The sequence below is a fragment of the Pituophis catenifer genome, unplaced genomic scaffold, assembly GCF_029215685.1.
Source record: "Pituophis catenifer annectens isolate HBS135680 unplaced genomic scaffold, rPitCat1.0.hap2 SCAF_3, whole genome shotgun sequence".
NCBI classification, from domain to species: domain Eukaryota; kingdom Metazoa; phylum Chordata; class Lepidosauria; order Squamata; family Colubridae; genus Pituophis; species Pituophis catenifer.
Genome location: NW_027256883.1, coordinates 144,537,857 through 144,552,523, shown reverse-complemented (window position 1 = coordinate 144,552,523; position 14,667 = coordinate 144,537,857). Strand labels below are relative to the sequence as shown.

The window sequence follows — 14,667 nt, the reverse complement described above, 5'->3', positions numbered from 1 at the left end:
CATCCTTTTTCTTTATCTTCAGACACATGATGTATATGTTTACTACAAACATCCTGACAAAGATTCTGTGCTTTGGTTAACTATGAAGCCAGAGTCATATATCAATTATGGTGGAAAACATTAGATCTATTAGATATTTGAAGTATTGGTTAATCAAAAGTGTAGTGTAGCAAATCTAATGCATGGAAACCGTGGAGAAAAAATACGCTTTTCTTACTTAAGTAATGTTTCTGTATGAAACTAGGAAATATCGCAGTAGTCAACAGAAAACTTCAGCAAATAATCTAATTTGCTACATATATCTCTAATGGAGAAAAATGGGATGGCAATGTTGGCTGTAAGGGAGAGACAACAGACTGAAAATAATTTATATTTTTACTTTGTACCACCACTAAAATAAGGAGATGCTAGACTGAACTGAGAAATTCACTCTACTTTTGCATTCTTTTGATGAAATAAGAGGTTCATAAGGTAGACAAAGGAGGACATCTCAACACTGCAAGTTAAAGTAGGTGCATAAGAAAAAGATGAAACATCAGGGTTGTTTTAGACTGGATGCTGAATTGAACAGCAAGAAAGAATAGGACTCGTTTAATCCAAATTCATAATTTGGAAATCATTATGGATATAAATTATTTTAACGTGTAACTAAAATGTTGAATAAGGTCTGCAATAAGCTTGGCTCAATACAGTTCAGTTTAAAAAAAGTATTAGACTAGAAGGGGATACTTATCTTCAATTCTTTTTCTGGTGCTTGTTTCATAATGGTATCTAGCTGTGGCAAACTAACAGGATTATGTAAAAGGAAACATTTTAACACTGATGCATATTTCATACAGGGAACAACAAACAAAATCTTTTTCTTAATGGGAGTTCTGATTAAAATTCTAACTTTTAAAGTTAGAATACATGACATCTCTTAATTTTAACAAATAGCACACATCTTTCTGCAAGCACACAATCAATCCTCCCATCTCTTTTTCACAAAACATTCATACTCCCACACATTTTGATATGTGTTTGTAAGTGACTACAATTATGCCAACTGTATTTTAAATTCATGGCATCAAAAAAAAAAAACTATAAATGAGTTAATTATCTCTTACAATCAGATGCCAAATCTATTCTGTCTATAAAAGTTAATTAAAATTTAGAAAATGGAATCACTTATACCTTTTACAGTTAAGTACACCTGCATGGTTCTGGGCGTGTGCTGGGTCTGCACTGAACAAGTATATAGACCATCATCTGACACATCCACATTCTGTATCTGGAGACTGTATTCCCTTTTATTTGCTGTTGCAATTGAAACTCGAGGATCTACTGACCACTTGTCTCCTCCTGCAAAAATAATACTTGATCGATTCAGCCAGGCACCTTTTGAAGCTCCATCTTCCAAGTAACATCTGTATATTTAAAAAAAAAAGGATGCAATTAATAGAATGATCTTAATTTCCTAGAAAAGAAGTTTTTTTTAATGTTACCCATGACTTACATAGTTATGAAATGATATGTTTCTAGTATTTATTTATTTATTATTTATTTTATTTTATTTGTTTCCATTTCTATACTGCCCTTCTCCAATAGGACTCAGGGCGGTGAACAGCCAAAGTAAAAAACAGAACATACAAAATTTAAAAGCAGTTTAAAATAATTAAATATTTTGGCCGTAAATTAAAACAACTCAATTTAAAATCAATTTAAAATTTAACTCAAGCCAGCCCAGCTAGTTGAAATAAATAGGTTTTCAGGGCCCGACGAAAAATCCGGAGGTCTGTTATTGTACGTATCTCTGGGGGGAGGTTGTTCCAGAGGGTGGGCGCCATCACAGAGAAGGCTCTCCCACTGGGGGTTGCCAGCCGACATTGTCTGGCGGACAGCACCCTGAGGAGGCCCACTCTGTGCGAGCGTACTGGCCGGTGGGAGGCTATTGGTGGCAGAAGGCAGTCTCGTAGATACCCCGGCCCTAAGCCATGGAGCGCTTTAAAGGTAGTCACCAACACCTTGAAGCGCACCCGGAAGACCACCGGGAGCCAGTGCAGCTCGTGCAGGAGAGGTGTCACATGGGAGCGCTTCGTCACCCCCATAATCCCCTGCGCAGCCACGTTCTGGGCCAGCTGGAGCCTCCGGGTGCACCCCAGGGGGAGTCCCATGTAGAGAGCATTGCAGTAGTCCAGGCAGGAAGTGACGAGTGCCTGAGTGACTGTGCGTAGGGAGTCTAGAAAGGGGCATAACTGGCGTATCAGGCGAACCTGATAAAAAGCCCCCCTGGCCACGGCCATCAAATGATCTTCTAAAGACAGCCGTGCATCCAGGAGGACGCCCAAGTTATGAGCCCTCTCCGTGGGGGCGAGTGATTCGCCCCCAATAGCCAGCGATGGCGTCAGCTGGCTATATCGGGATACCGGAAGCCACAGCCACTCAGTCTTGGAGGGGTTGAGTCGGAGCCTGTTTCTCCCCATCCAGGCCCACACGGCCTCCAGGCACTGGGACATCACTTCAAGGGCATCGTTGGGGTGGCCTGGGGTGGAGATGTACAGCTGGGTGTCATAAAGAATGGTTACATTAAGATTTGCTACTAATATCTGATTTATGAATATTTTTGAGAATTTTGTGAGTTCCTTCTTAGAATAAATATCCCAAGGATTTTGAAATAAATTAAAAAAAAATCTACATTTCATAGTGCATCCTTGTTTTTTAGTGACAGAGGAATGCAGTTATTTGAAATTTTGACCATAAATTAGAGTGATTTTATGTATTAGGCTTGTGCAAGTCATTTGATGAATATTAAGATCTGAATTGACTATTATTTTGTTCTTCTGAAAAGGACCCCAAAGAAATACAAGCAACTAATCAGCCATGAACAAAGACTTCAAAAGAACTTGTCACATTTTCCAAATATATTTTCTTATATTTGATTCCTATTCTCAGAACCAAAATATTATAATAAGCAGTTTTCTGCTTATCTGATCCACTATTTATTACTCACATTTGTTATATTAATATGTGCTAAGAGCATATTCTTAAAAAAAAAAACACTTTAAAATTGGCAAGATAGATTTACCAGTACTTCAATGGTAGTGATTTTAGTAATTTCTATAGCAAATGATAACAATTTTGTATATTACTTATTTCATCTAAAATACCATTTGAATAATTAGAATACTGCAATACAAAATTCAATACAATACAGACATTCTATTCATAGTAATGGAGTCAATACATTGTAGGAAGGAAAAATACTTCAGTGTGTCAGACTTCTGCCTCTCTAAGCTTTTGAAAATGTTCCATCACAGATTGAAGAGTGGTTCTTTTAAATGAGCACAGTACATCTCACAAATGAAATACACATCCATTGGAAAAGGTTTGACAGAATATCTACAGTCCCTCAGGGGTTGAAACACCATGCTGAAAATTGCTACAAAATCCCAAGCTGATTTCAACAGGGTAAGTCACTGCCAACAGTACGAAACTAATCAGTTCAAAAATAAGGAACAAGATATCTCACAGAATCTAATTTACAGCCACTTTCATTCTCATGCTGAAACAAAAGCACAAGGAGTTCTCATAGATTTGTATTAAGAATGACCGGATCTTCATATTTATTTAAAGATATACAGCCAGATTTCTAAAATTTTAAAGTAACTGCATAGTATTATGCATATATGATTAAAGCATGACTGTTATTCAAAAGTTATGAGGCACTTCGTTGTCTTTTGAGAAACCTATTCATATATTTAAAATTAAGGAGGTTTCTCACAGAAATTAAAAATAATTTCTTGTTGGGAAACACCCAGCCAGACAGGGAAGAGAACTCAAGCAAAGGATTAGCCTGGAATCATTATTCAGCCACAGGAGATTTTGGACTAACCTTCCCTAAAGTCCACAAAACATTATCTATCTGTACCCAAGAGAAAGCAAGCAGTCTGGGGATATTCCTGTATTACTGGCAGAATACAATAAATAGGTAGCTTCGACCCTACATCCATGGATCTGGTTGTTTGCACCTGACATTTCTAGCATGTTGTAGAAATATATAAAATGGCTTAATGTAAAATACCTATTCTGGATCTACTCAGAAGGAAGACCCTTATGTTTAATTCCCAATAAATTGAATTACCTGCTTCTATCTTGAAAGGCTCTCTCTAGTACCAGCCATTCTGGCTTCAGCAAATATTACAAAGGAGTGTGTCATTAGTGTCCCTGCTTAAGTCCTGCTATGGTGTCTCATGAAAGGGGGTTCCTGGAAGGGACAGGTAAAGTACCCTGGGATTCTATGCCAAGAGGATATATTCCTTGCAGAACATGAAACTGTCCAGCAGTGACTATATTGAGCAGCAACAATAAGGGAGGATTGTGAACAATCATTTCAGTGACAATGGCAAATGCATCATTTGATACTTTGAGGGAGATGGCAATGGTAAACTACTCCTGTATTGTACCAAATTAATTAGATGAGCAGATAAGATAAAATGAGTGATGATGTAGCTCCGAGTGATAGAATCTGAAGGCTGAATAGTCCACAATATACTTCTGAGGAACAGCTGACAATCTTTCAGAGTATTAATGGTGTGTATCAGGGGTATCAAACTCATGGCGTCACGTTGTCATCATGTGACATATCAGAACTTTTCCCCCCTTTGCTAAACTGGAGGTGGGCGTGGTCAGCACATGACTAGCCTGTGGGCTGCAAATTTGACACCCCAGGTGTATATGATATGACTAGATTAAAACCCTTTGGGATGTCTAGTTCCCAATGTTGCCATGCAGGAAAAGGAAATTCAGTGGGAACATGGGAAATAGGGAGCAGTAGTATGGAAAAAGCTCAACATAGACAGAAGATCATATGGTTTACTATTAAGGACACCAAAACCAAAGAAGAAATAGCATTGCTTTCAAAATTGTGAAGGATATAATGAAGACATTATTTAGGTACAGTGCAGTTAATGACCAAATAATATCCATTAGATTTCACAAACTACCCTAATTATTATTATATTAGCCAAGCTCATGCTCCAACCACTGATGCAAAAAAAGAAGAGTTTGACAAGTTAATAGTCAAATTCAATCTAAAATCAGCAGAACATGCACACAAGATGTGTTGTTGGTGATTAGAGACAGGAACGCCAAAGTTGGAAACACTAAGGAGGAAAATGTAGTTGGACTGTATGGTCTAGGAAACAGAAATGACATAGGGAAAGGGTGTATACATTTCTGCCAGATTTCTTATTGCTTTTATAGATCCTCACTTAATGATCCTAATTGGGACCGGCAACTCTATTCCGAAGTGAAGTGGTCACTAAGTGAGAAATCATATGACTATGATTGTACTTTTCAGCTGGAAAGATATAATACTACTCAGTTTCACACTTTTGGCTTTTGTTTGCCTTTTCTCATCCTTTGGAATGTCTGAGTGCCTGTTTATTGTCTTGTACACATCAAAAGAAATGCAACTGTGCTGGCAGCTCTGGAACATGGGCACACTATGCAAACAGCTTATTCCCCTGAAAATCTTTCTTCTCCAATCTCTTTGATCTGTGGGAGAAGTGTGAGAGAAAAAAAAAAGCAAGCAGGCAACAGGAAATTGTAGGCAATTTCTTGTTTCTTGACTCTTTTCAACTGCCTGTGCAATTGCATTGTTTTTGATATGTGGAAGAGCAAACATCTTACTCTTTTGCAATCCCTTACTCTGCAATCTCTCTGCTCTGCAAGAGAGGAGAGAAAAACATAGGTCGGGCATAGAACAATGCATGCCAATAGTAATAGCAACCATGTCCCTGAGGGATGGTGTGAAGATCCTAAATAGGCCAGTTTTCTTTTCAACACTGTCATAATTATCATACTATCTGTAGCATTTTCTAAATCAAAGCAACTCCTATATACATGAAGAACACCAGGCAGAAACTAAAATCAAGCTGCTATATCATTGGTAACAGGATGTGGAAGTGCTCTGTTACAACAATAAAGATGTTGCCAAGGAATAACTGTGGAACAGACCACAAACTGTTCATGTATAAGAGTTTCCACAATATGGTTTTGACCACATTCCCACCATTTTCAAGGGGAACACAGGAAATGACTTCGGACTCTTAAACTTAAGTGATAGGAAGCCAGAAAAGTTCTAGAATGAAATCAAAGAAATTGTTACAGTAAGTGTAAAAAGAGACTGCCAAACACCAGTAAAAAGAAAAAAGCCAACTGGATAGCAAAAATATAATAAAAATCTGAAGACAAGAACAAAAGCCAAGGGCAAGAAAGACAAGAATATCACAAAGGAACTTAATAAAGATTTTCAGAAGGCAGTTGGCAGAGACAAGAAGTATTATTACAATGACATCTGTAAAACATCAAACATGGAAAGAGACATAGAAAAACAAGGAAAATATTCCAAAATCTCTCTGAACTCAGAAAGAGGTCCTAACTTTGAATTAGCATGCCAAAGGACACAATGAATAGAGACTAACTGGTTCAAAGATCGAACAAAGATGGAACAAAATGGAAAGAGACTCCTGAACAAAGATGAAAAAAGAGCACTGAAATTCTATACAGTAAACAGTGAACACCCAAGATACCTTAAAACGTATTCCCTCATTAAAAGGACCTCTAGCATCAAAAGAGAAAGCTAGATAACCACCCTAGTCATTACTAAGCCAGATGGTTATAGGAATTGATGAAGTATCTATCTACAGTAATATTGCTAGCAAAGTAGGGAGAATTTAAGTTTGCCAGCAAAATTGAGAAATTATGCCAGCAAAACTGGGAAAGGTAGTAGCTAACAGACTGGAAGAGTTTGTTACATATCAAAATCAAAGAAATTATATTTAACAGAGTACATAATAGTTTTAATTTCACATGATAACAAAATAATGTAAAAGTAGCATATAGCAAAATATACAAAATCATATAGAGCAACATATGTGCACAAACACACATATACATCAATACTGATGAGCGATGAAGAAATGTTAAGAAAACTGTGAGGAGACATCAAAGGAAAGGGGTAAGCAATTATTTACTAAATTCCTTTTTAGGTTGGAGCATTTTTTCTTAAAAGTCTAAGCATATCTGGAGAGGGGGAGGCAAAACCCTGATAATGATTTGTCAGACGTTGCAAATATTTGCAAACATTTAAAACAATGTCATTCTTTTCACTATTATTCTTTACTTTTTAAAAATCTATAAAGTTTTCTTAAAAAATATTCTATGATAATATTGTTATACAACATTTTTATTTATGTTTTTTTTTGATTGAAAAAGTTTTTCAAATACAGATTTTTCCCCCCTTTTTTCCCCCTCCTCCCTAACCCCCCTCCCCCTCCCCTTCCCCTGTGGCTTCTCCAGAATAAAACCCAAATTAATAACAGATTATATAATACTTTACCATTCTTTTTACTCCACCCCCCATATGCTGACCCTTTCTTTCTAACAATATTATTATATCCCCCTTATACTATACATTTCAAAGCAACATTCAGCTGTAAAATTATATAATAAATCCTAATTTGGCAATTTCAACTCATAATCTATCCATTTCCTCCTCCCCCATACATATATCTCTTAATTCAAATCTTTTACATATATTAATATAACATAACATCTCTTTTCCTAAACTAAACAATCAGTAAGCTAGCCTATCTCCACCTACTTTCCTGCAGGTCTACCATACATAATATTTTCAATATCTCTGTTCTTCTGCCCACACCACTAAAAAATATTTCCATATATAGATAAAATCCTCAAATAACTTTAAGCTTGTAATCCATATGGTATCTTCTGTAATGTCTTTCAGCTGGATTGTTAATTCCATCACCCATGTTAGGGTAACATCAAATTTTAGTTCCAACAGTATGTTCAGTATCTTCAATTACCATCTGCCCCCATCAATAATAAATGTTTTCGTATATAAAAAACCACCTGAAATATTTATATTTCATATAGTGTCTTCTGTAATGTCTTTCATCTAGATTATTAATTCCAACCACCGTATTAGGGTAACAACCAGATCTTCTGCATGCCCCAGTCCCATAGTTCTCTTGCCTTATAGCTCAGCATAAACATAATTCATTTGTCAAAGAGTCCAAAATAGAAAGTTCCAATCCACTCAGTTAAAGGCCATCTTCCACATCCCAAAAACACAGCACTGCAGAGATCTGTCACTCTCCTCAAAATAGTATAAACCAATACTTTGCCTCAGCTAAGTAACATTTTCATGTTTTTAATCGTCTCTTAAGTAACTGGCATTACACTGTTGTTTAGTCTAAAAATTTTTATTTTTGTAGGACCTGCTTCTTCTTTTCTTAACTTTTTGTGGCTTAGATCTCCATCCTGGTTGCCTTTCTAGGAGTTGTATATCAACTGATTGATTTCCATGCTGGTCTGTAACTTGATAAGTCATCACATTAGAATCCAAAGCCGCCTCTCTTGTATTTATAGGTAATCCAACTATAACTTCTGAAGGAGAATCCATAAGCGGCTCGTCCACAAAAGCCTCTATAACTTGTTGTTTTTCCGTTACCTCCGCCTCCATCTGCTTAGCCTGGGTTTTAATCTCTTGTTGATTTTGCTTTTCTTTATTCCCCTCGTGTATTATACATGGAGATGTTGAATCCATTTTAAGAACCTTATAATAAAATTCTTCCACTTTTTCAACAGTATTTAGTTGATATCTTTCTCCTTGATATCTCAATATTATTCCAACTGGAGCATCCTACCTAAATGGGATGTTTTGTTTCTTTAGCTCAGTCACCAAAAAACCAAAATCCTTTCTATCTTTTAACATCTTGGGCGGCAGCTCTTTAAATATCCAAATCTTCCTTCCATACATTTCAAGAGTGGAGTTAAAAGACTTTTGCACAATATCATTTCTTATTCCTTTATCGGTAAAGTAAATCACCACATCTCTAGGCAACTGCCTTTGCTTTGCCACCCAAGAATTTGCTCTGTAGGCCTTATCAATCTTACAGGATACCTCTTCAGAACTTCAGCAGACATCTTTCTCAAATCTTCTCTTTTATCTTCCTGTTTCCCCTAATTCTGACCGCAAATTCCATAAATCTGAATTGCATCATTATGACTTCATTTTCAATCCTTTGTTTTATATTATCTGCATTGTAAGTCTTGTAGTCAGCTTCCTTTATTTTTGACTCTACTTCTGAGCTATTTTCTTGAATCATTGTTAAATCATTTTCAATTCTTTGTATTTTATTATCCAAATTATGAATCTTATAATCAACTTCCTTCATATTAGACTCTATTTCTGAATTAAACTTTTCATCCATCTTTATCATTGCGTCTAAGAAACTTATCATATGTTGCTTGAATTTATCATACTTTTGTTGAACCAACTCTTTAATTTCCTGTCTAAATTTTTCAAGGTTCTGGTTCACAATCTCATCATATCTTGCCATCTCCTCCAATACAAATTGCGTTAGATCTTTAAAGCCATTCCTCTGCATCTGCAAACTCAAAGCTTGTTCATGTGGTTTATAAATGGGGGAGCCCCCTCCCACAGCTTGGTTGTCTAGCTTTGTGAGTTTTAACGCCATTCTGCCACACAAGCAGATTTTTTTTTCTTTTTTTCCCCTTTAAAGAAGAAAACTTCTCTCCAAACAATATCAATATCAAGTCTCTAAGAAGGAAGAAGCATGAAATAGGAATTTTTCTCTTCACTTCTAGCCAGCACTGTTATCTCAGTTACTTTGTAACATATTAAACTAGTCAAACGGAAGGACTTTCGCTTTCAGCTCTTCTCAAGCCTCAGCCAGTCGCCATTTTAAACTTTCTTTTTTTCCCCCTTCCACTCTTCTTTGCTTTTAAAATCAGTCTTAGGGTTGTTAGAAGTACTTGCAATTTAGGGTCCCAGGTCCGGATTTCATCCTGCTTATTCAGAAAGTCTGTTAGTTTTCGTTAGTTGGTCTGGTCCCATCGCCTGGCTCTGCAAAGTGCAGAGTTCTCCCGAAGCTCGGAGCAGCGGCGAGGAAAATGGGGAGCCTCATCCTGCTTCCTCCCCAGAGGTAAAAAAGAACTCTGGGGATTTCGCAGAGGGCTCTACCTGCCCTCGCCGGCTCTGTCTCACGTTTCCTTACGGAAACGGAGTTTTTCGAGCCGCCTTTCAGCTGTAAAGGCGGCTCTTTACGGGTGACGGGGCTGGTGATTTCAAAGGACCGTCTGGCGGCGACGGAAGCCAGACCGGAAGCCAACATTTTTATTTATGTTAATGATGTTATTCTGATGTGATTCAATAAATAAATATTCTATGAACAAATCAATTTAAATGTTTAATATGGTAAATATCAATAAAAATAACCCAAACAAACAAAAGCTCTTTTGGAGTCTTCCATTATTTTTAATGAGAAGCAAAACATTCAAGAAACAGAAGATCCATAGGTTGAGTTATAATAACAGCAATATACACTATATACCATGATGGCGATCCTTTGGCATGTGTGCCAGAGGTGGCACACAGTGCCCTCTCTGTTGGCATGCAAGCTGTTGCCCCAGTTCTCCTCTGCTGTTCATGTGCGCGTGCCTTCCGCCAGCCAGCTGGTCTACAGGTCTCTTCTGTGCATGGGCGTGGGGCATGAGGCATGCGGGGGGGCACACATGCATGCATGGGGGTAGGGCACGTGTGGGGGTCTGTGCCTGTATGCACAGTGTGCATGCGGGGGGTGCACACGCATGTGTGGTGGGCAGGACACGTGTGAGGATGCACATGAGCATTCGTGGGGGTGGGGTGCATGTGTGGGAGCTGCAAGTACATGCGCTGGAGGCCCTTGACCATGCAGGGGCACACACACATGCATGGGAGAGGAGCATGTGGAGTGGCGTGCAGGCATTGCATTTTGGGGGTTTGGGCATGCACACGCACTTTAGCACTCAGTCCAGTAAAGGTTAGCCATCACTGCTATATACTGTACATACAGTATTATATAATACCTAACTATAGTACATTATACCAGCAGCAGCAGCAGCAGCAACAAAGCTGATAGTAGTAACAAGAGTACAGATTTTCTTTCGACTGTGTTTTCTTGGTCCAAGATTTTTCCTTACACGAAGATATTCATAGTTGGTATTTTAATGTTACTTTTTTAATGTCATTTTTTAATACATTTAAATATATTTGTTTGTTTGTTCGTTTTATTTATTTATTATTATTTATATAGCTGCCCATCTTTCAGCCAACTCTAGAATTAAAAGATATATAAAATCATTTTCAAAACTATAAAACACAACCGGTTGAAACATAAAAATAACAATATCCTGGTGCCGGTCCACATAAATGTGCCAATGTTCTCCCAATTCTTTGGGGAAAAATGCTAACAGGAGTATACTAATGGAATTATGACTGTGTCTGATCATTATGTACTGCCATTACCAAAGCTCACTGAGATTTTATGAGATTTTTTGAGAGCCAACATGGTAATACTGGTTATGGTATTCTAGTTCACCTTCAGCCCAGCTCAAGGTATGACTCACAGTTTGTGCCCAATTTACATCATCAAAATTGTTGTTTTGGATAAATATAGGATAAGGATATTATATATGCTGCCTTGAGTTCTGGTACAAAATTACAAAGCTGCAACATGGTTTGTAGTTGGTTATACTATCAATTGGAAAGTCTAATTTATTGCCTTTAGCATCTATACACTACTGCAAGAAGTATGGATTTACATTTTGTACAAACACTATAAAATACTTAGGTTTATGTTTTTCATGAGCTGTATCACAATATGTTGAATTGATTATGTCTAACTTTATAGCTGTGATTTCAGTATGTATAGCGCAATGGCTAAAATGTCCATTAAATTTCTGGAGTAAATTTTATGCAATAAAAATCAATATCACATTGAGACTAGATTTTAAGAAGGAATGCCTTTCAGATAAATAAATAAATTTATAAGAAAATGTCTATGGTAGGCCAAAACCTCTCATATTTAGTTATTAATAGGTTACAAGTTATATTTTGGTTCAGAATTACACAAGAAATTTACGTAGAATATTTTAAATTTGAAGATAGTTGAAAAGTTGGTCTACTGAAATATCCAGACCAAAGAAAGGCTAAATATCTTAAATTATTTAATAATGGTTTTTTTTTTTTTTAAAAAATATTGTGTTTTGAGTATGGGTTACTATAACATCTACTGAATAATAATATATAGTTGAAACATGTTACTGACAAAACAGCATAGGCCAGATGTTTAATTGCCTCAGAACTAACTGTAGTGCTTGAAGTGAAAGCAACAACTAAATTTTAAATCAGAATGAAGGTTAATATTAGTTATATACTAATATAATTACATTATAGTATTCAGAAGAATCTTGAAAACCAATCCAATCTTGTAAAAATCAATGGTTCCCACTTTTACAAAATGTAAAACATACATTTTATCACTTAAGAATGAAATTAATTTATCAGAAAATATTATTGCATGTCTATTGAATCCCTATTTTTTTTTAAAAAAGAGTAGACATCAAATATTTTTTGAGATAAAAGATGTGATTCAAACTTGTGCTGCCTTTGCTATGTTTTCAAATCATACAATATAGTAACACAATTTAGTAAATAATTATAATAGTTGAATATGTAACCATAATGTAAAATTATATACCTAAAATATGGAATTTGTCATTTTATGAAGACCTTTATCACTAGTCAGTCAGAGATTCAGCAAAGATTTTCACATAAATTGTAAGAAATTTATAACACTTCCTGGTTCTATGGAATAGATTCAGAATATAAGTCTGTTGTCTATGTTTAAAGGGTTTGTACTGTATTTTTCAGAGTATAAAATGCACCGGAGTATAAGACACACGGTAGTTTTGGGGAGGACAATAGGGAAAAAAATTCTGCCTACCAGGTATTCAACTGGCTAGCGTCCTTAGTCTGGTCAGCTTCAGCACATTAGTTCGCTGGTTTTGAGCATGCGTGCGTGCACTCTGATTGTCAGAGAGAAAAGCAAATAGAAAAGCAGGCGAAGCATGGAAGATCACTTCACTCACTAGCGCCTTGTTAGGGCTGAAAAACAGTTTCTAAAGCACAGCTGATCGTCGGAGGGAGCAGCAATGAGAAAAGCAGGTGAAGTGTGAAAGATCGCTTCACTTGCTAGAGCCTTGTTAGGGCTGAAAAAAAGCATCGAAAAAGCTACATTCGGAGTATAAAACGCCTTTTCATTTTCAGCCTTTTTTGGGGGGGAGTGCATTTTATACTCCGAAAAATATTGTAATCTAAAAATGAGAAGATGAGGCAATGTTCTTCTATGGCCTCTGTTTAATGACAACCTTAAGAACTAAATTAGTTTCATATTGATATTGAATGGATATTATATGACTCTTTGTTGTTTTCTCATTATGTTTTCTTTTATTTTTGTTGCTTACAAGTAACTATGGGACTGGAATTTCCATTGTAATTCAGTCTGGTTGTAATGTAGATAATCATATGACCATAACCCATTTTATGATCAATTTTATATGTAAATCACTGTGGTTGTTAAGTGAATCATATCATCCATTAAGTGAATTTGGCTTCCTTAATTGACTTTTCTTGTAAGAAGTTGGCTGGGAAGGTACAAATTGCAATCACATGACTACAAGACACTGCAAGTAACCATTGAAAATGCAAGCTGTTTGCAAAGCAGCTGAATTCATTCATCACATATCAGCAAATTGAAGTACAACAATTCGTTGCTTAGGAACCACAATTGGGACTGGTAACTCCTTCTCTAAGTGCTGTGGCACTAAGAAAGTTATTGTCTAAAGACAATTAACAATTTTACTCTGTCTTCACTATTAAGTCTGACAGTTGCAAGTCTGTTGTGAAGCCCCCAAATTGTGATTGTGTGACCATGGGACACTGTGATAGTCATAAATATATTCCAGTAGCAAAGCAACCAAATAGCAATCATGTGACTATGGGATGCTGGAACAGTTGTAAATATGATGTTGGTTTGCAAAGCTATTGTGTTTACACCACTGTAATTTCAAACAGTTGTTAAACGAGGCAGGCGGTAAACAAGTACTACTTGTATTAACTTACAAATGAAACCTGAATGATATTTTAGATTTATGTCTTAATACTTACTATACATACAAACCCTGAGATTTCTTCCCTCCTTTCCATTCCTATAAAAATACATTAATCAACCTTTTAAGACCTTAATGCCTATGGTCATAATGAAATAACCTATCCTCTTGAATGTATAAGTCTTATGAAAACTACATTCAAATTGAGTTAGCCATGCATTTTTACAGCTGTCTCTATAGTGTAATGGACAGTTCTGAAAGCTTTTTGTTCACAGCCTTTTAAAGACTATAAAATAATCATATGCCATTTTCAACATTACAGTGTTTTCTATCTGCTCCTCATATAAAAAACTCAACTCTTTGGACATCAAGGGCTTAATGCTGAAATGGATGAGATGTAATACAGTTGTAAAAGAGATGCATCGGTGTTATAGCAAGCCGTTTTATTTTTGCAGTGTCTGCCCCATCAGACCCATTAGTTAGAATAACTGACAAATATACAAATATTGCTGTTTATTTGGCAGACTGCACATCTTTGAAATGAACAGCTTCTCAGTAGAGGAGGACTCTTGTCAAGATAAAGTCATATATTAATAAATAAATGTAGCGAGTTAATAAAGTTAATTAAAACTAATTAATAAAGTTATG

The 14,667-nt window shown here is 36.3% G+C and overlaps 1 protein-coding gene across 1 annotated transcript in view; it reads right to left on the bottom strand.

Moving 5' to 3' along the window:
* NEGR1 (neuronal growth regulator 1) overlaps positions 1-14,667 on the bottom strand; it is a 522,129-nt gene that overhangs the window by 245,880 nt on the left and 261,582 nt on the right. Inside the window, exon 2 of the mRNA XM_070939458.1 lies at positions 1,174-1,406. Coding sequence (XP_070795559.1) covers positions 1,174-1,406 — 233 coding nt within the window. The remainder of the gene's footprint in view (positions 1-1,173; positions 1,407-14,667) is intronic.